The following is a 23,110-nucleotide window of genomic DNA, read 5'->3' as shown; positions in this document are numbered from 1 at the left end:
AACATGTTTAAGCTCCAAAAAGCAGCATAAAAGTAATACATAAGACTACAGTGGTTTAATCAGTGTCTTGTGAAACGATCCAATCAATTTTGGGTGACAACAGACCAAAATATAACTCCTTTTTCACTAAACATTATAAACCTTGACATCAGCAGTCTGCATGGTGATCAGGGTTTTAAGCTTGATTACGCTTCCTAGTGCCATCTAGCGCTCTGGGCATGTGTCACGCACTAGGATGTTTAATTGAGCTTGCAATCATGATTGTGCCTAGATACTGCATTGGCAAGATTTAAAGTGAAAAAGGAGTTATATTCTCACTTAAATCGATAAAATCGCTTCAGAAGACATTAATTAATTTTCTGGAGTATTATAGACTCCTTTTATGCTTCCTTTTGTGCTTTTTGGAGCTTCAAAATTTTGGTCGCCATTCACTTGCATTGTGAGGACCTACTGAGCTGAGATATACTTCCAAAAATCTTAGTATGTGTTCTGCAGAAGAAAGAAAGTCATACACATCTCGGATGGTATGAGGGTGAGTAAATGATGAGAGAAGTTTTATTTTTGTGTGAACTATTCCTTTAAATCTTCTGAAACTCTACACCGAGTGTGTCTTGCTCTCATTCATCTTCTTTGATCAGCTGAGGATGAGAACGCTAAAGGATTCTGTATGTTGTCCTGGCAACCATTTTAAGTTCACTCTGCTGCAGCCATTATAAACCTAGTTTCTGTCCACTTTTCACACTGTTTTGTTATTGATAAAGTGAAAATGCATAAACATTTTTTGGGTTGGAAATATGCAGTGTTCTGCTTGTTTCCATTCAAAAGGCATGTTATCGATAAAAATGGTGTGCGTGATGACATCATACTAAAAAAAAACAAACAAAAAAAAAAATACTTTGTTGCATTAGTTTTGGCTTAATACATACACACATTTATGTATAATGTGTGTATCTCGCAAATTGTGTACCTTTCAACTCCAAAATATCCAAAAACATTTTCCCCCCGAAGTCTTTGTAAAATGAGGAGAGTATTGAGACAATTCATTGAAATTAGCCAGCTTACTATCATTTTAATTTCACAAATTAATGCAATCAGAAGATGAGGAATTGCAATCAAAAGGGAACAGTTGCCCTTCTGATAGGACTGTAATATTGGTCCTGATGTTGCGCCTATCAGAGGTTACCACTGGTTCTGTCTCGAAAGTGAATTGTCGTGGCCCTGTTCAAGCTGGCAAACTGCACCAAGTAGTGTGGGAAACTTTCGTATCTATCTTGATCATCCATCGATGTGTATGTGCTGTGTGCACAGCTAAGATGGCTACCGCGATTAAATTAATCGCAAAGAGTGGCCATTGATTTGTTCTCCATGCACTTGTTGATATTGACGTGCTTGTTATGATCTGCTTGGCGGGGGTGGGTGGCACTGTGTGATCATTTGCGTTTCCATCAGCTATATCTGTAAAACCTTTTGATGCACTACACCTTTTGTCCCAAAAAAACCCTTGGATGGAAACATTGTTATATACACCCTATAATGTGTATGCTAGAGGAGTTAGATAAAACACAGACAGCTCTTTTCAGCTGTATTGTAATGTACTTTACACCAGTTTGAAAGAGACTTACGTCTTAACATGAAGAGGTAATACCATAATAACTTGTATCTCTGTGGTATTTGATTACATTTGCAACGACGTCTGTTTATTTTAAAACATTAATACTTTTGGATGCAGAAGTCTGAGAACATGCTTTTGTTTTACATTTGTCTAATTTAATGCCATTTTAATTACAAATTATAACGTTAGCATAATAATTTGAGTGAAAGTAAAAAAGAAATAAATACAAATAACATGAATTTCTTAGGATTTGGTATGTTTTGCCTCGATAGCATGCACCATGATGATGACGATCCTTGTTATTCCAGCAAGATTTGAGAATGGTCCGAAGAGCATCATATGTGCTTAAATGAAAGCAGGGAAATGTAAACTTTTTTTCAAAGGAGTTAACATTTTACAAATGTGCTTTGTGACCAAAAAACTGTGCAGAATATTTTTTTTTAATCCATTTCACATTACAACATTTCTTTGTTTGACATTTTTCAAAATCCAATTTCATAAACCAAAATGACATTTTCAGTGTGGTTCAATGTAGACTTTTTAACCCCATTATATACTGTATAAGATGTGCTTGATGAGCAAACACTGAATTTGGTTTCTTTGAAGTAAAGATCTCTTGTGCAATGTTAAGCAAGTATGCTTGAAATACTTCTCTGGAAATGCCAGTGGGTGAGGTGAAGGTTATCTTGTGACAGTGCTACACACCGTTCTTCTGTCAAAACCTCTTTGAACCTGACTGTCACGAAGCATAAACGCTTCACTTAAAAAGGTTGTTTTGGAACAGTTCTTTGAAAACGTCTGTAATTTATGCTAGTCTGGTGCAATATGTAGAGAGGTCAAAAATTTTCACACTCAAAATTGTTAACCCAGGGTCCTTCATATCTTTGTAAAAAAGTTATTCTGGGTTGTTCCATGTTTCACACTGTTAATACTGTACCCTCAGTTAGTATTTAGTCCTAGTTGTCAGGTTTCGGGATTTTACACTGTACATGTATTAACCCTGTGTTAATGTTCTTATTATTAAATCATTGAATAAATACAGTACGCAGATTTGCATGCAACTTTAAGAACTGCTCGTCCATCTGTGGAAAAGTCGGCACATATGTAGATCCGCTCTGATGGTCTTAAAGTCTTCTGAGACACACTGCAAAAATAATAGTTTCTCTTTTATTTAGTGTCCCATTTCCTTCAGATGCTGAAATTTAACAGTGTGAACATTTCTGCATCTGTACAAACCAAATTAATAATTTAATGTGGTAAGCATTGAGGCATTTTATGATTTGTTAACTGTTGCTAAACAACTCACACTTTTTTTTTCCAAACAATGAAAGTGAATGGTGACCAGGAGATGTCAAGCTCCAAAAATTATTGAAAAAGCACTATTAATGTATCATAAAAGTAGTCTAAAATACCATGCACTGCATTTCAAGTCTTCTATAGCCATTTGATAACTTTATGTGAGGAAAAGTATGAAATTTATATCATTATTCACTGAAAACCATGCTTTCCACCATATCTCTCAAATCTCACATTGATGTTACAGTTTGGCACTCCACCATTGGTTACAAGACACATTAGTACTAACGACATTTGGTATTGTTCACGACAAACTTGGCGTGACATGTCTTGATATCTTAGTATACACAAATGTAAATGAGATTATCAGTGATTAAAGACTCAAATTTCAGTCTGTTTCACACACAAAGCTATTGTATTGCTACATAAGACTGACCTAAGGCATTAGAGAGATTTCAGTCATACTTGCACACCGCGAGTCAAATCTAGCAGTTTGCCCAAGGGACAATACTTGCGCGAACGGGAAACACGGAGGTGACTCAAAGCTTAGTCTTCAGCTCTCGCCCAGAGATTAAACTTGTGGTAAAATTTCAAACAGGTTTGTCTGGATGGTGGAGAAAGCTGCCTGCTCTTTTTCCACCTGCGTAGGAACCTGGAAGAGTTTTGGCCGTGTGTGGTTGAGGTGGAAAAGTCGCGGGCAGGGCTGTCACGTGTTTATGTGTCACTATGTGTTTAGATGTCCCTTTGCACATCTATTTTTGTCACACTTTATGCATCTGAGCATGTGGGGGTGGCCTCCCTGGAGGTGCTCTATAGTCTGCACACAGAGATAAATGTAGAGTCCCACTCAGTCCAGACCAAAGCACTGGTCTCCCACTGTCAGTCAAGTAGAACCCCACCTGTCCACTCTTTGCCTCACTTCTCTAGAGACTACAGCTGCATCAGCCTCTTTTTTTCCTGTTTGCTATAATCCCGATGCTGTTATGATGTTGGAGGGAAATTTCTTGGTTACTGTCATAGTAACCAGTGATTTCAAAAGAATGTTGTCATAGTCATTAATTCACACTTGCTTGGACATGTTTTTGGAAGCTATTGGAGTGGGCAAAAAAGGCTGACCTTAAGTGTTTTTTTTACTATATGAAATACACCGGGGGGGTTCAAATGTCTGAGATCACAAGTGAAAATGCTTATTTTTGGATTATTTCCTAATATTATACCAAACATTTTCATTGCATCAATCATTATGATCATTTTCAAATGTAATTATCAATTTGGCTGAAAAGTTAAATTGAAAAATGTTAATGTATTTTAGAATTTCTTAGTAGGTAGGTTGTGGACACATCTTAATTTTATAAATGTATATAAATAATTGAAAAAAAAACCATATTGGTCAGTCACTAATAAAAATGTTGAGGTGGGATGTGCCCTCTCAATATCTATGATGGATACAGCCTTGGGTCAGTCACCCTTTCACTTTAAAATCAGCATGCATTTGAGCAGACATGGACTTCACAAATTTGCGCAAAACCTGATGAACCATGCTATCCCGGCATGATTTGACAATGCTCCAAAGAGCATCTTGTGTGCTTCAGTGGAAGCAAGGAAATCTGACCTTTAGTATAAAGAAGTTAACTTGTTCAATGTCACAAATTTGCTTAGTGACCTTTTTATTTTCCATCATATCTCATTCTTTTGTTTTTTTATAATTCAAAAAAATCCTGAACCTTTCTGTTTATTTCCAGGTTTACTTTTAAAAGTGTGAAAAAGTTGAAAAAGTGTGGTATTAGTATTTTGGAGCTGACTGTAGGTTTTAAACACTGATTGGGTGTGTTTTAAGTGTGGAATGTTTTTTTTTTGTAGCACATACAATCAAACAAGAGGAAGGTACAGAGGAGGAGACGGAGAGACATCCCAGTGGTCCAGATGAGACGGGTCACAGTGGTGAGGAAGGATCTGGATTGGAGGAGCCTATGATTGACAGCCCAAACAACCTACAAGACACAGGACCGGGAACAGAAGCACAGAGTGAAGCAGAGATAAGGCTGCCAAATGGTAAATATAATTGGTATTTAAAAAAAAAAAAAAAAAAAAAGGTCTAGATTACATTGTACTGTTTGTTAGCGTAATGGAAATATCAGAACATTAAAATTGTAATTTCAAGGCCTGGAAAAGTAAAAGGCATTCTTAAAAACTTAAAGCCTTCTATAGTTAATATAAATTTGATTTGCTCTGCTCTAAAACTTTTAATTTGCTGGCTATTGCTCTTTGTTAGTGCTTTTCACAAAAAAAGTACCTTTTTGAATTTTTTTTTTTGTAATGGTCCATGCAGTTGAGTTCCATGGAACTGTATAAGCAGTATCAATTTAACATGGTATTGCCATCTGATGCAATCACTCTACCGTAGTACCACGACAGTCCTTTTTTGTAAGGATAGCGCACTTATAAGGAGAACTAGAAAATAACAATTTGTCAAAACATAGTTTGAAGTCTGTAGAGATAAGATTTATGATGGCTTTGTCAAGCCAACATAAGCCTAGTGTCCATCCACTTTTTGCGCTATTTTGTTTGACAAAGTGAAAAGCATAAAAAGTTTGGTAAAATTTGCCGTTTTCTGCCGGTTTCCATTCAAATGGCCTTTTATCGATAAAATGGTATGCATTATGACATCATGCCTAAAAACACTTTGTCGCATAAGCTTTGGTTTATCGCAAAATAAATCTTCCCTCAAGCCTTTTCTATACAGAAATGTGTGTTTATCGCTAATTGTGTACCTTTCACCTCCCAGATGTTCCTAATTTTTTCTCCGAAGTTTTTGTAAAATGGTGAGAGTATTGAGACAATTCATTGACATTAGACAGCTTACTGTCATTTTAATTTCATGCAATCATAATAAATAAAAGTGCAATCAGAAGGGAACAGTTGTCCATCTAATAGTTCGAGCCCCACAGCCACCACCATTGTGTCCTTGAGCAAGGCACTTAACTCCAGGTTGCTCTGGGGGGATTGTCCCTGTAATAAGGGCTCTGTAAGTCGCTTTGGATAAAAGCATCTGCCAAATGCATAAATGTAAATGATAGGACTGTAATATTGGTCCTGATGTGTTTGGCACCTAGTTGCCACCGGTTCAGTCCCGAAAGCAAATCATCATGGCCCTGTTTAAGCTGGCAACCTGCACCAAGTAGGGGGGGAAAACTTTCAGACTTAGTATAAGGACCATCAATCGAGGTGTATGTGCACAGCTATTAAAGAAAACTTGATGGCGGTGTAATATCAGTGTTTACATATGATAATCAAGGCTATTTTGAATAATCATCGAATCCAAAGCGTCGCCATCACAGCATTATGCCTCGCATATTTGTCCAGCAACTTTTAATTACCAACAGAACTTGATTGCATTATGATGCTAAAATAAATTTTAGATGACAATTTACATTTTCTGAAGAAGCTCAGCAAATGCGAGCCAAGGTAAACAGGGTTTGATTTAAAATATTTTAAAATGTTCAAAAGCTTGTTTTCTGAAAGTGTACTCAGCATTGGAAAAATAGTTCTGGTAGTTTATAGTCTTGAAAAAAAAAAAACATTCGGAGAATGTCATTCAGCTGACTTTTTTCGTCTACAGAACAGAGTAAAGCTATTTTAAGTTTGTGTAAAGTTAAAGCATATATAGGTCTAAAAATAATTACCAAATGAAAAAATATAAATGTTATGTAATGCTTTATTCATTTGGTAATTTAATAAATTGAATTTTTTCAAAAGTATAAACAAACAATTTTATAGAATTGGGCTATATTTAGTGTTCCAAACATTGAAGGTTTTCTCCTAGTATTGTGCATTTGTTTCTCATTTAAGAACTGTGTGCACAGAAATATTATTATTATGGACTAATTCCATGACTGCTGTCTATTATTTGGGAAGCTGTGGAAAAGCATCTTTAATAAATAAATAGATGGCTAACATGAATAAATCAATCACAACGAGTGGTGATTAATTTGTTCTCCGTGCACTTGTCAATATGCATGATACGAGATATGTGTTGGCACTCCTGGAAGTGTCATGTTTGCAGCATCGGATCTCTATGGCGTTAAGATCAATCCATAATAACGTACAATAAAATGGCTTTCAAGGATGTATACCATCGTTATGATTAACACAGGCTAAAGATTGGGTTAAATTCATTTTTGCTTTAATACCAATTTTTCCAAACCACTTTTTCACGACATTTGATGTACCAGCACTAGAGTTAAAGGGAAAAATATTATGAATATTATTTGCTAAACTTTTTTCATAACAAATCCTTGGATGGAAAAGTAATGCGATTTATTCATTAAGTTTCAAAAATATATACTTGGCATGCAAATGAAATTCTGCTACAGCAATCATTATGCAATTTGTTTTTATTTATTTATTTTTTTTTAAACAAGAGTACTCATTAACAATAAGCAACTGGAAAGTAATGGAAAATTAATTGGTCAAAAGGGAGGGTAAGATACATCAGATGTACAGAGTCTAAAAATATGGAATTTTATGGTTTTCACCTTTTTATTTTTAGAGTACAAGGTGCCATATTAAGAATCATAAGAATATCAGTTGTTGTATTATTTGCAAAGTTTTTTGTTATTCTAAATTCATTAAGACTTTCTAAAGTAAGTGTCGACAGAACCCATTTTACTGACTTCACATTAAAATAGCAAACCCTGCCGTGACAATGTCTTCACATGTGTTCTTCCCTTTTTCAGTGTTAAAAGCATGTGGAGAGGGTAGTTGTTATATAAAAAGACAACACTTAAAACGAGGAGTTATTCTCAGGGAAAACATCCCAGGAATCCTTCACAACCTGTTCTTAAGCCCTGGGCCTACACTGATACTGCCAGACAGCACACTAGCAGGACAGGCTCATATTTAATTCTGACCTAATCAAGCCACGGAAGCATCCTGTCAATCTATGTTGAAGAAAGTGATAATGTACATTTAAATGGGTTCATCAAGTCTTAGAGTCACAGGCTATATTTAGAGCAGGTACACATACCACAGATCTGATATACTGTATGAGTAATCCAGTTAATTCAAGACTAGTCAATTAGGTTCACAACAAACAAAACCTAAAGAGTATCAGAGAGGCTTACCATTGTTATCATAGGTGTGAAAGCGATTCTTTAAGATGTATACCAGCTGATCAAATTAGCAATAATTGAGGTAGAGACAACCAACAGCTTGTTACTTATTCTGTGCTATAGTGGAAATTGGGATGGGCGTTATAGCAAAAACCAATTATAAAACAAAATAATACGTATTGTTACGTCCCAAAATATTTCTTGGGGTATAAACAGATGCAACAAAGATTAAAAGTTTAAAGAGCATTAGTCTGAGCCCTGCCACTGCACCACAAACAAATTACAGTGAAGGCCTTTATTTATAGTTAAAGAAATAAGGACAAGGTATTGTGAATTAACAAGAATAGTGAAGCAATGGCTTTAGGAGAGTCCAAAATAACAAACCTAACTAAAGTAGTAAACCTCTTATTAAGCTACAAATAAAAGAAAAAACACAATAAAACTAACTCCATTCCTGGCCTCAAAACAGGAAAAACAAACAGAGTACAACAAAAATGGCACCCACCTCCCTACAGCTTCCAAATAAACATCAAATAACACATGTTAGATACCTACAACAGGGAAATATAGATAGAGATACAATACCAAAAGTAGAAAGTTGGGCAGCTATCATGTTCAACAACTCATTTACAATCTGCTACAACAAGCTGGACAGCACAAAGACAACGCTCTGGAGAAAGATCTTGTGGGAACATTTCTCCCTCTATGGCAGTTTCTTCTCTGGTTTTATGCTACCTCTGTCTGGGCTGGTAAGCAGGCACAGCTGAAGACAATCAGCTACCTGAGATGGAGTAGGAGGAGCCAAAGGAAAAAAAAGATGAAGAAACAGGAAAAAGCACACAAAAACACGTTAAAGAAAACACAGTTAAAACCAACCATTTGAATACGTCTCTGGACGTAACAATATATATATATATATATATATATATACTCACTGAGCACTTTATAAGAACACCTATACATCTACATATGAATGTGATTATCTAATCAGCTAATTGTATGGCAGCAGTGTATACAATCAATCAGATACGGGTCAGGAGCTTCAGTTAATGTTCACATCAACCATCAGAATGGAGAAAAACAATTTGATTTCAGTTTTTGACTGTGACGTGATTCTTGGTGCCAGATGGGCTGGATTCAGAGTTTACTCAGAATGGTTCCAAAAAAAAAATCCAGTGAGTGGCTGTTTTGAAGACAGAAATGCCTTTTTGATGAGAGAAGTCAACAGAGAATGGCCAGACTGGTTTGAGCTGACAGAAAGGCTATGTAACTTAGATAACCACTCTGTACAGTTGTAGTCAGAAGAATAGCATCTCAGAATTGACAACACGTCGAACCTTGAGCCGGATAGGCTACAACAGCATGAAGACCGTGTCTGGCACTTTATTAGGACCATAAATGGAAAAATGGTTTTCCTCATAAATGGTTCAATGATTTTGTGTATATATATATGTTTATAAATATTTGATCAACTATTGATCAGTGTGCCTCTTATTAATTGCTCTTGTTGTCCATCAGGTGACAGGCCATTCCAGTGTAACCAGTGTGGAGTGTCATTTACTCAGAAGGGCAACCTGCTGCGACACATTAAACTCCACACGGGAGAGAAGCCCTTTAAATGCCCATTCTGCAGCTACGCATGCCGTCGTCGTGATGCCCTGACCGGTCACCTGCGCACACACTCAGGTCAGGCACATGTTGTTTTCTTGTTCTTTCTTATAATTGCTTTAAGACAACATTTACATATATCTGGGAAGTAGTTTAATAGTAAATCTGAAATTTGTTATTTCTGAGGCAAAAGGGAATTGCAAAAATGTAGGATCCATGTTATTTCTTTGTTTTCAAACATTTTCCCAAAAACCCCTTTGCTAATGGTCAGACACAGAAAAAGTCCCATTCCAAACTCACACTACTGGTTGATCCAATGTTGCTTTGTGGTGCTGGTCAGGATGCTTGTCAATGCCATAGTGTTTGCACTTTTTGGGGAAATCTTTGTATATTAAGCAGGGTTGTGAGGAAGTATTTCAACATAGAAATACACACGTCAGCTTGTGTTCATGTGTTTCATAACCTAAATAATGATTTCGGGACTGTGACCACAGCTGATATATTTTGGAAAAGCCTACCAGATTTGTCCTGTCCGGAGTCCTCACAAGAGGTCTCAGAGGGATGTGTATAGCAAACTGCCTAGCAAACAATGTGGTTAAGCAACCTAGGACATAGGCCACCTGTTATGTTGCCTGCAAATCTTCCGCTTCACCAAAGGAAACGCTCTGTGTCAACCAAAGGGAAGTCTCGCATTGATGAAGCAGCACTCTCTAACCCACTTTCATATCAGTCCACCATCAGTTGTCTAGTCCTCATCGTTGAAGATCCGGGTCATACGATACCATAAGCGCATGCCTCGGAACTTCAAGAGCTGTCACTCAGGGACAGGCTTGTTAAAATGCATAGGGATAGCAGGAATGGCCTATCATTCGAATCGTGTTTTGATACCTTTTTTGTCTTGTGTCATTTCCTGTTTTGCAGTTCTAATCACAGTGCTGGATATCACATTTTTAGGACAGGCAAGATGATGTCTGTGAAGTCCTGTTTTTGTGGACAGAATTTATAAAAAAAATATTCTTCAAGACTATGTCAGAGAATGCAGAGGCAGGACCCAAATGCAGAGAGGGAATTTATTTAATAACAACAAGGGAAAAAACAAAAAACAAAACTCCCACAAGGGGGAAAATCAAACATAAACTGTCCCGAAGAGGGAAAAGGGTAATCGAGGCTGGGGCAGGGGGAAACAGGACTGACTGGACCGAAACAGGAACCATGTGGGCGAAACAGGACCGACAGGGAAGACTGAAAACCCAAGACTGGAAGCGAGACAAACTGGCACTGGACAGCACACACAGGGAGACTAAAATAGGGAGAGAAATCAACAGGTTAACAAGACAGGGCAGGTGTGACTAATAAACTAATAATGGACAAATAAGGAGTCGGTGTATGACGCAAGACAGAAAGACACGCGGCTATATAGAAACAAATCTAAGCCACGTCCTCTCATAAGACAACAAAACACCAAATGGTACGAATGCACAACGCCTAGCCAATGAGGCAATATACTCCCATGCCAACAGACAAACAAGATGAGAGAATGCGTAGCAATGCCAAACAAAGCGATGCCACGCAGTCTCATACTAAACAAGACCTGAGCGTATACTCACAACAGGCGACAAAAACAAGACAGGACACATGTGCGAGAATTCGGCCACACACAAACCCGAAACCTCAGACCAAAGTGAACAAATCTCAGCACAACGTGAAGACCAATCGCGACCTGGACGTGCAACACAAGAAAACCTGTGTTCGCTAGAGACAGACAAACTATTGATGCAAGGGCATACACGTCAATAACAGACAGAAATAGAGCACCAGTGAAATAGAGCATCCCGACACTGACCGAAATCGAACCAGACTGGAAGTCAACTCCTTGCTCCCAACATGAAACAAGACAGACTGACGAGCGCACGGCAGGGAATACAACCAAAACTGTGCGCTCACACAAAGACAACGAAAAACAAGATTGACATGGGGCGATAATGCCATGATCCTGTCAGACAAAAACCCAGAGTGACAGGACCGTGACAAACTAGGGCTGTCAACTTAACATGTTAATTTAGTGTGATTTATTTATAGAAAATTATAAATACTTAAATATTTAAATTGCAATTAATCATGCAATCTGACCTGGCCTATCCTACCACGGGAGCAAATCAAGCTTGAGGTACCACCTTCATGTTTGCGCACCTCGCCAAACCACACTTACCCAGAGCAGGCATCACAGAATGAGTAAGGAGCCATTCACACAGGATGCGTTCAAAAAAAGCTAGAGGCATTGCAAACAAATGGAACAGAATGCAGGGGTCTCGAGACATTACTTTTAAACTTAAAAAAGTGTCTGCTTTCAGTGGAGAAAGCAGTTAGTATGGATAAGAGGGGTACATATAGCAAAATCATAGTGTAGTAAAATAATCGCATTGTGTTATTGTGGATGTGGCCTAAGTCTAACTGGACAGTATCTTTGTCATGCTGGCAAATTTTATTGCAAAATGTATTTATGTGGACTGTATGCCAGTGATAGGCTTACGCCAAATAGTATGGAAATAAAGAAATTAAAAACAACATATTGACTTTTAAAGACACTTTGTAGTGTATATTCATTGAATTGTATCAATTGAGGATTTTTTTAAACATATTGATAAGTGTGATTAATTGTTATAATTGTATTAATTGAAATTTGATGAACATTTTAAATCGATTGACAGCCCTTTTATAGAAATGTTGCATATTGGTTTAAGATATTGGGCTAATGGTCATAGTGGCATGGCTGATTGATTTTGGTGACTACCAAATGTTTTCACCTGCACCTAGACATGTCATCATTTAATCAACTACCTATGCAAAATTTGTGGTGAATGTGTGTTGTGGTCTGTCATATTGATATCAAATGTTAGTGAAAGAGCTTTTACCACCAAAGCCTATGCACCCAACAAATTCATTGAACTCTCATATTCTGCACATTAATTTTGTGGCTAATGAGAGTCATAAGTTAATTTGCATAGCCATTTCTATATTGTAAAAGGATGTGACAAGAAAGGTTTATTCTACCACAATGTGAGACGTGTTCGGTTGTAGTTGGAGTAATTTTAATGAGTAACTCAAGGATTAAAGCAACACTAATGCTTAAGGCATTTTCACCGTGTTTGCCACAAGTCCATCATCTGGAGCGAAATGTAAGGACCTCAGCAGGTCCGATGGCTTCTTGTTCAACGGGCACCACATGAAAGGACTCTTCCTCTTTCAGCCAATTTTTCATATTTAGTTTGTTTTGATATTTTTAGTGTTGGCACTTCATTTTGCATCCTGACAGCATACTCTGCTTTAGCATTTCAGGCTGCTCTGACCAAATGCGTTCTCGCATTTAAAAAAGCTAGAAGCTGAGGAATGGTTAAAGATGTCTGTCTTGCACATGTTTACATGGAAAAATTAAAAGACACAAACACCAAACAAATTTGGTGAATCATCCCTTAGTTTGAACAGTAAATCACTTTACATCTCTACAGTACTGATGAAGCCATACACATTTAGACGGATGTCTGGAACTGTTGTGTCACGACTCGCATTGCTTTCTGAGCATCCTACTACGAGTGCTGCGGTTTTTAGATTCCGTGTAATTGAAAAAAAATATTTCACCTTTTAAAAATGAAGGCCCTTGTATTTTGTTCCACTCTGTTTTAGCTGTTTTTGAATGCAATAATGCACAAAACCAGCCTAATTAAACAGGCTTTCTTAAATCTGATAATTCAACTAGTCATTCAGGTAACCAACCATCTAGTCAATTTTTTAAATAACTGCGTGCCCAATTTTTAGGCAAATTCTTTTCCTCTGGATTAATTTTATTGTTGAACAAACACAATGCTCTTGTGGAATTGACTGAATAATAATCAAAAATGTTATTGAACCTCAAACCTGAGTTTTGTCTTGCTCAGGGGAATATATAAGTTTTACAAAAATAATTTCTCCCAAATCAATTGTTTATTCTCAATTTTTTGAGTAGGTGCAACAAATAAGTAACACAAATTGACAATTATATAAAATATTTCGCCTCTCAAAAATATTCAGTGACCAATATAGCCACTCTTCTTTTCTATAACTGCCATGAGCCTTCCTTCCATGGAGTCTGTCAGTTTCTTGATCTGTTCACGATCAACTTTCGCTGAAGCAGCAACCACAGACTCCCAAATGCTGTTCAAAGATGTGTAAGGCGTGAAAATTAACCATAGCGAGATAAAACTTACATTTATGGCTTTTTAACACATCTGTGTATACATTTGAAGGATTTTTATTGGATCAATACAGGTAAACGTCATATTATGCGTCTAAGCATTACTTTATGGAGAGTTTACGACCTACTAGTTAAGTCTTGCCTTAAGAACAGGTGGTGCAACCAAATTAAGCACTGACTTACTTACAAACCAACTAGTAAACCCTTAATGTGAACTTTACCTCCTAACTTACGTGAGAACTTACGCACAGCTGGCGCAACCCTACCCAGGTGTCAAGCACACAAGTCAGAGTTGAGGTAGGCTATAAAAACATGATGAAACTAAAGTAAGTTTCTAAATAATACCGATGGTCTTATTTTGACATATATTATTGGCTCCTGTATACAGATGGACATCAGAAAATTCTTTGGACGAAGCAGGGATAGGAAACAGAAAGGAGAGATGAGTTTGTGGGAGGTAAACAAACTACATCCTCAGCTGTCAGAGACAGGTTTCAGACATCAGATGAAAAAGCATCAAGTCTCAGGAAAACCTCTGTCAAGTCTATGGAATTGCAGTGAAAATAAACACAATTTTGTCTTTGATTATGATAACAAGGCTGCTGTGTGCTAATTAACTAGCGACTATAAAGAACTTTAGTTTGGCTTGTTTTAAGTTGTTGTTGCAAGTAAACTTAATGAGTTTCAAACATCAGTTTAAACTTACAACAATTATGTTAGCTAGCTAGTTATTAATTTATAGAAACGCCACTTCTGCATTTATAAAGTTAGAGATAGCTCAGCTAGTTTCACAAGCTAGCAACCAAACCGCCAGTTTAGCTACCAACTCTGCCTAGTGACCAACTGTCTGCTCATTCTGATACCTTTTTTGTCTAAAGCCGTTTTGTCTGAGGCCATTTTGCCTGATATTGCAATCCCATGTACTTACTTAAGAGGTTTTCCGGATGTGTAATATAGAAGAATGCAAATGTGCAAGAAAGTTTTCTCCGGTTTTGTTATTTGCATATACAGTGTATGCATGTTATGCCATAAAACATGTTGAGAATGTTCATTTACAGTATGTTTAAGGTACTTAAATATTTTCATAAAGATTAATATCTATACAGGTTTACCTTTCCCAGTACAGGTTGCGGTGTAGGAATAGTGGGTTAAGCAAGGTTATGTATAGTGCATTGTGTTGCACACTTCTTGCATGCAGCAGGCTTTCAAGAAAGAAAACAAAATAAGCAATAGGAGTAATGGGGGGCCTGGGGCCAAGTCATTATTTGGGCATCTTTGAGGCCCTTGCTGGCTAGCCAAGCAGTGAAGTACTTGGATTCTTGTGATGGAGCATTGTCCTGCATTAAGATCATGGCCTTCTTGAATGCTGAGGACTTCTTCCTGTATTGAAGAAAGTACTTTCCCGAAACTGGCATTAGGTTTGAGAGTTGAGTTTCAGTACCAACTTGCTGGTACCTGACTCGAAGTGGTGCCCTATGTCCATTAGTGATCCAGCCACAGGCCCATTCATCTGGTCCATCAAGAGTCACTCTCATTTCATCGGTCTATTAAACCATTGAAAAATCTGTCTTCATGTATTTCTTTGCCCAGTCTTGATGCTTCAATTTGTGAATATATTCAGTGGTGGTTGTGTTTCAGCCTTCTTGACCTTGGCCATGTCTCTGAGTACTTGACACCTTGTACTTTTGGACACTCCAGGTAGGTTGCAGTTCTGGAATATGGTGGCACTGGAGGATAATGGGTTCCTGGTAGCTTCATGTTTAATTCTTAAGTCTTGTGCAGTTAATTTGAGCATTTTCTTCATTTGACTATTTGACCAGTTAACTATTCACAACAAAACTTTTGATGTCCGGTGGTCACACATCAATAGTTTAGCTATTTCAAGAGTGTTGCATCTGTCTGAAAGGCATTTTACAATTTTTTACTTTTCAGTGCCAGTTAAATCTCTTTTTTGGCCATTTTACCCGAGGTAATGAAGCTGCCTAAAAATTATGCACACCTTGATATAAGGTGTTAGACACTTTTGCCACACCCTCCCTCATTACACAAATACATACCACCTGAAAATGATTGAATCCAGTAAGCATTCAAGTTTATATGGTTTGGAATTGGAAAATGTTAATGGAAATAATTATAAGATCAGAAGACTCACTTGCCTAATAATTGGGCATGCAGTGTATGTAGTTTTGCACTTTCCTAGTATGTATGCCACAGACATGTTTAATATGTGCTTTATAGGCTATACTTTATGAAACTGAAACACAGCATATATTGCACCACAGTTTTAGGCATGTGCCATAATGTTGGTGACTTTACTTTGGTAAGCTTTGGCTGTTTTGCCACCTTAATAAAATATGTAAGAAACGAGAGGTGAGTTGCCAATGTGCAACGGTTGTTTTGAGTTGAGTAAGTCGAGTACTTTTGCTGATGCTCTACAATTGATAGGCATTTACTTGAAATGAAATGTCATCCTCATCTCACTGTTTCCTGTTTTCAACCCAAATGGATGCGGTTTAGAGGGCTTTAATGCAGCACTCTCTGTGTGTATTTGCATTTGAATACATGCTTAGACACAGATTTTTTATTTCTTTTTTCCAGAATCGTCCAAACTCTGTTAAAGGAACTGGTGGGTATTAATCAGTAGAACTGTGTGTTGCATCTCTTTCGTTCATCATAGGTCACATTTTTCTCCCTAACACATATTAGCATGATTGCTTGTCCCAGATTGTACAGTTTGCAGGTGTTTTGACAGTTCATTGAACCAAACTATTCAGTTATTTTTCTTCCTTTTTTATAATTTCCTTTATATTTATATATTTCAGGTTTGTGGGTTTGGATGCACAACATCCACTAAAATGTCTGCACAACCCATTTCTGATGTACTGTAATGCAAACACCCGAATTCCAAAAGCCTCTCGTTTATTAGAAATGTTGAAAGTGTGACTTAGTCTTACTCATCAGATGAAAATTTGTCCTATAGTCACTTACTGGCATATAAAGACCATAAAACTATTGACATCTACCCTAGATGCATTGATTAAATGACCTTTATAGAATCATGAAATATCATTTTATATACACTGTGCTTTTAAATGATATAAACAAATGTTTTAGTTTAAACAGTATTTTATAGTCTTCACAGTTGACATGACTTCTTATATCTTAAATCTCTCTCTCTCTCTCTCTCTCTCTCTCTCTCTCTCTCTATATATATATATATATATATATATATACAGAGAGAGAGACAATATAAATATACATGGTTTAGCTTGCTAGATGTAATTGTATGATATAAAGTGACCCCAAAAAGTATTTGGACACTTAAAACATGCTTACAAATATATAATCTTTGCATTATATTTATATATATATCAAATCAAGCAGCATTTATTTAAATGATATATATATACAATCAGATATTTTGTTCAAAATGGAGACAAAAATATCTGGACACTTATTGGTTTTCAAATAGGGTGGACAATGAAATACACTTGTGGCCACTCAACTAGGACACCTATGTGAACTTTATACATTCACAAAAAATCACCATAGGACCTCTTGGTTAAAAATACTTGCTAAAATGGCTAAGTAAAGTAAGTTCTGAGAAAAGGTCTTGCATCATTTGTTTGCAAGTGTCCAAATACTTTTTGGAGCCACTATACAGTATATTCATAACATCTTTAAGATGATGTTTTCCCAGGTACTTTTCATGTCAGACATGACTTGTAATCCATCCTTTCCCACAGTAGTGTCGTGGCCTTCATTTTTTGACATGCTTTCCACATGTGAAAGGTCACTTCACCATGTCTCTGTCTGTGAGCTGTCTCACTTTCACTGTTTGCTTCAGACTGAAAGCACTATGGTTACCGAAATGTGCCGTAGGTATTTTTTTACAATTGGCACGCTTTACAGGTAATCCCACAGGCTTGCTAGTAACAGGTGTGAATTTTCATTATTTTCTCACGTGCGACAGGAGACTGGTTAGCTGCTTGCATAAAGTATGACTCAATTCACTAGGCTGTTTTGTCTCAGTTCACTGCTATCACTGCTGTGCTCTTTATGAATAATTCTGAAAGTCCCTTATACCAGAGAATTGACCACGGAGCATTGCAGCCCCTGTCTCAAATTCTATTACGTTTTTAGCTGACATAACAGAAGAGCCCAGATGTAATAGTGGCCTCTGTTCCGATTTGATACTGATGACTGAATGAGAAAAACATGACGAATAATTGAATGACTCAACCAATCGATGAATGAAACATGTTATGAATCAATGAAAGGATCGTTCCATGATTGACTGGAAAACTGGTTCTGGAGGCTAAGCATCGTTCTCCTCCTACTCTCCTCTACCCACGCTGGAAGGACATGATGCTTGTTCCTATTACATCTTTCTTTGGAGGTTGTGTCCCGCACTATCGCCCTTGCACTGACCTAGTCTTAGTGGAACTGAGACAGTGAATCACCTCACACCTTTTCTGGTTGAGGAGAAACACTCCCTCTCATTCTGTTTATTATTCAGACTTTTCAAGTCATCACTTGTGGATTAATTGTTATGCCAATAACAGATCATTGATGATTAGAGGGATTGTACATCGAAAAAGAACAATTATGTCATCATGTACTCACCCTCATGTTGTTCCAATCCCTTTATAACATTTTTAAACAGTGGAACACAAAAGTAGTCTTTTTTTCCCCATAAAACACCTAATCATCCTTTAAACATAATAAGTTTACTTGAGAAGTAAAATTGTGTAACAGAATTAGACTTGTTTTCAGAGAATATAACTGGGATTACCCGCATAAACTCCACGTTTAAAACAAGAAAAAACGAATTGCCAATATGGTAAGAGGAATAATTGTAATGCTGATTATATTCTCTGCAATCATATATTCACTGAAAATGTTGCATTGAAAATTTGGCTTGACAGAGCCACAGAGAGCATTCACTTACACTGTATGGAAATGAGTAGTCTTAGACGGACCGCCCCGCAGTCCGTTCTCTAACGTTCTGAAAATATAGCTCACAGATCTGGAAAACGCATTCTCGATCAGTTCAGCGCAAATATAATTTACTGGTTCAATGGAACTTCCCTGAGTAGACACACAGAGGACGTTTAATCAGTCCGTCTGGAAGCTGAGTTGTGTTCACTAGGTTCCACGTTGATTGAGTCCTTTGAGGATGAAATAATCAAAGTTTGCCAGGTTAGTGACATAAAATCTTTTAAAGATATTCAGAGTTTTGTTTGAGGCACGTAGAAGAAAATTAAGTGGAGATCCATAAGCAAAGCTGCATTTTCTGCTTTGTTTCAGTCACAATCACATTTATTTCTATAGCACATTTAAAAACGACACATGTTGACCAAAGTGCTTTACATAATAGGAAACAAAAACACATCATTATTCAATAATGGCATTCAGAAAACTTAAATAATATATCAACACTAGTAAATATAGTTACATATATTTATGTTTGTGAAATTCTCTATAATGAGGTTTTCTATGCTGTATTTAGATTCTCTACACATTTTCTGCTATTCTCCTGTGTGTTTTCTGTGCAATCGCTCACGGACACTCACGTGGCATTATATAAATTATATTTTCCCTCATGTCTGTCTTTTTTATGGAAAGATACATTTCCAATAACCCTGCCCCTAAACACCCTGTAATTCAAAACCGACTGTGATTGGTTGCTTAAAATGTCAGTTTTCCTTTTCCTTCTCCGGTTCTTGGCCAATTGAAGCTGCCATAGAGCCCAGACCTATGCCACAGTCATAGGTCTGGCTACGTGAAATTAGGAAAAGAGCAGCTTGGTCATTCTACAATAAAAAAAACTACTTCTGTGTTACACAGAAGATAGAAAGTCATGTCATTTTGCAAGACATGATAGTGAAAAAATGATGACTGATTTTTCCTTTTTGGGTCAACTATTCCTTTAAAACCACCATCAAATGAAACTATTACTATATGTACTATGTAATTCTGTCATCTTTTGGAGCAAACCCCCTCACCGTGTTGAAGTGGTTTCACTCTTTGTGGGATTTGTTTCTTTGCAGGTTTCTATCACTATCATTATCTTCTGCTGAAGCCAGATCATACTGTGTTGCATCATCACAAAATCTGACCATGCCCACTCTCTCGATTACTTAGTCAGAGACTGAAACTCTCGGTTTGAATTAATATTTTACCTCTGATACAACCCCAATTCCAGAAAACTTGGGATAGTATGAAGAAGAAAAAAATAAATTAAAAAAAATCAGATAATGTGTAGTTGTAGTGCTTTCAATGTAGCAAAGGGTGAATATAATTTACAAATCACACCTTTTTGTTTTTATTAGCATTTTGCATACTGTCCCAACGTTGTACTTATTTTTATAATATTTTATGTTGTGTTTCTTGTAGTTGGCAAACCACACAAGTGTAACTACTGTGGGCGGAGCTACAAACAGCGCACATCATTGGAGGAGCACAAAGAACGGTGTCATAATTACTTACATAGTGTCGGCATGGACTCCACCTCCAATCCTGGCCCATATCCAGGTGAGTGGCTCATGACTACTTCATTGATAAAAAAAGAGATGAATATTTTCCACTTCATTAATCTAGTGAAATGTTTACTTCATGTGGTGTTCCTCAGTTCTTTATTGATAATATTTACCTTTTAATCAGAATCAGAATGAGCTTTATTGCCAAGTGTGCTTACACACAAGGAATTTGTGTTGGTGACAGAAGCTGAAGCTGTTGGTGACAAAAGTATATATATATATATATATATATATATATATATATATATATATATATATAGCAATATCACACCAGCAAGAGTACTATATGGCCCTATATGGCCTCATTCCTGTGGCCGAATCACAGCAGTGCTGATTTAGGGCCATGTAGCATGATTGTGAGTGTGATATTGCTTATATACAACAGTTCAATGAACAAGTACATATTTGAAAATTAGGAAACTACTTTTTTACACGACGAATCAGAATCTGCCGTTGCTGGTTCAAACCAAATGATGCATCCAAGCCTCTTAAAAACATCACTTAAGAACTAGTTTGGCATGGGCTGTTTCTAACATGTTATTGGAGAAACAAGGATGTGTGTGTCTGTGTGTACATGTTTATACTACATTGTGTGAAAAATTGCAAAAATTGCAAAAAATTTCTGTGAGAATTAAGTTTAGGGATAGTGTTGGCGTTAAGGGATAGAAAAAATCCATCAAATGTATGGAAGTCTACGGAAAGTCCCCATGATGATATAAAAATGTGTCATGTTTGTGTGTGCGTGTGAGAGAGAGAGAGAGAGAGAGAGAGAGAGAGAGAGAGAGAGAGCATGTGCGATCACCTGTTGATGATGCTGTAGTCTGTTAGTCAGCTTTCTGAAGATAGTGTGATTTTGGTGAATTATCTCAGTGGAAAAAATAGCCGTTCAAGCTGGAGTATTTCTCCCTATTTCACGGTAGCTGGTGCGCAAGAGAAATTTACTATAGAAACCACATTATCCTCTTCCATTTTGAACAGTATGTCCTCTCTAATGTGGAAACTCCGGTAAGAGGTAAGCTTTTTGTTTTTGTAATTTATCAGTATGTTGTGTCTCTCAGCTGAGATGAGCCTTAATGCTGAAGTTGTTAGTTTAAAGCGTTTCATAGCTTTTTCCTAGATTTAGTAGTGTAGTAGTAATATGAACAATCACGTAGCACTGTTGTATGTAAACACAGACTGATGCTGACTCACTACACGTCACCAACTGGCTCATATTACACACAAAAATGGTCTTGTTCCTGTCCATGATGACATTATTGCCATGAGCAAATTAAACAAAATATAAAGTGTGAAAATGAACTGGGTTGCCCTGCGACAGTTGTGTTATCCATAGATTCACTTTCAATGGAAAAACGTGAATTTTTGCTTATGCACAAGTGCAGAATGCCGCATATAATTAAAATATTATAAGATGCGGGCTATAACATGCAACTCAACAATTTTAAGTGTTTATCTGCCCTGTTTTAGCTTATAATGGAATAATTCAATATTTCATATATTATACTTTGTTAAACATATTTCTTCAACTTTGGGCAGTTTCATATCACAGGGGTTGATCAAATAAACAGATAAAAAAAAAAATATATATATATATATATTATTATATGAAGGTTTTTATTATATTAAAACTGACTTTATTTTTAATTATAACAGTTTAAAAGTGACAGTGAAGAGCATACTTGAGATTAAATATGAGTGATGAAAATTCAAGGCAAATCTCTCTTGTAAGCAGAATATTTTTTTGGGCATCATTTTCAATCATGTTGAAATTTTTTTCAAATTATGCAAAAAAGTGTTAAAAGTTTTGTGTGTATTAGGACACATACAATGTTAGCTATGACGTTTTCCTTAGCAATATAAAGGATTTGGCCACTTTATTTAAAAAAAAAAATATATATATATATATATATATATATATATATATATATATATATATATATTATTTCCACAATGCAATTAAACAAAATACAGCATTTGAGATGTGGTTAAAATTAGACTGTAGTTGAATTTTCATGACTTGAAATTTACAAAAGTGATGCATTAGTGATCTCTACATACACTGCTGGACATTAGTAGAAAAAACTACAAAAGTGAGAGTGAGAAAAAATGTTAATGATACTTTACTCTCTAGAAGTCCACAGTGCCCAAAAGTACCTGAAGATAAGGAAAAAGCCATGCCTATACACCAGAATATGTATTATATATATATATATATATATATATATATATATATATATATATATATATATAAAGTGTAATGCTAAAATATATATTTTATAATGTTTTTTGGCCATCACCCCTAGTCTAAACTGTTTTATTGTTTTTTCCAGGGGAAGTCCCAAATGAGCAGAGGTCTCTGGAATCAGCTGGCCTGGCGGCTTTCGACCGGCCGCCTGTAATTGAAAGACTGCAGGGAAATGTGGGTAAACGGAAGAGTACCACGCCACAAAAGTTTGTGGGTGAGTGCCACCTCAGCAGTGAGTGTGGTTGAATCTACTGTATGCAACACATTGATCTTCAGTTGTAGTGGGGCTAATGAATATAATGTAGTCAGGTCACATGACACAAGCAACTGAACATGATGCTGTAACTCATGCAGTCACTGTTGTGAACACGTTTGACACAACATTTTTTTGTTGTTGAGATAAACAGAATGGAATTTTAATGGTGGATTCTAAATTGAACTAATAAAAAATACATTAGCATTGCTTAT

The 23,110-nt window shown here is 36.5% G+C and overlaps 1 protein-coding gene across 2 annotated transcripts in view; it reads left to right on the top strand.

Moving 5' to 3' along the window:
- The window catches only part of LOC127654778 (zinc finger protein Helios-like), a 45,589-nt gene that overhangs the window by 13,830 nt on the left and 8,649 nt on the right, over positions 1-23,110 (top strand). For both annotated transcript variants that reach the window (XM_052142145.1, XM_052142144.1), the window contains exons 4-7: positions 4,769-4,960; positions 9,538-9,705; positions 20,255-20,392; positions 22,728-22,856. In XM_052142145.1, the coding sequence (XP_051998105.1) occupies positions 4,769-4,960; positions 9,538-9,705; positions 20,255-20,392; positions 22,728-22,856 (627 nt within the window). The remainder of the gene's footprint in view (positions 1-4,768; positions 4,961-9,537; positions 9,706-20,254; positions 20,393-22,727; positions 22,857-23,110) is intronic.

The sequence above is a fragment of the Xyrauchen texanus genome, chromosome 14 (assembly GCF_025860055.1).
Source record: "Xyrauchen texanus isolate HMW12.3.18 chromosome 14, RBS_HiC_50CHRs, whole genome shotgun sequence".
Taxonomy (NCBI): Eukaryota; Metazoa; Chordata; class Actinopteri; order Cypriniformes; family Catostomidae; genus Xyrauchen; species Xyrauchen texanus.
This window is presented reverse-complemented; position numbering and strand designations above follow the sequence as displayed.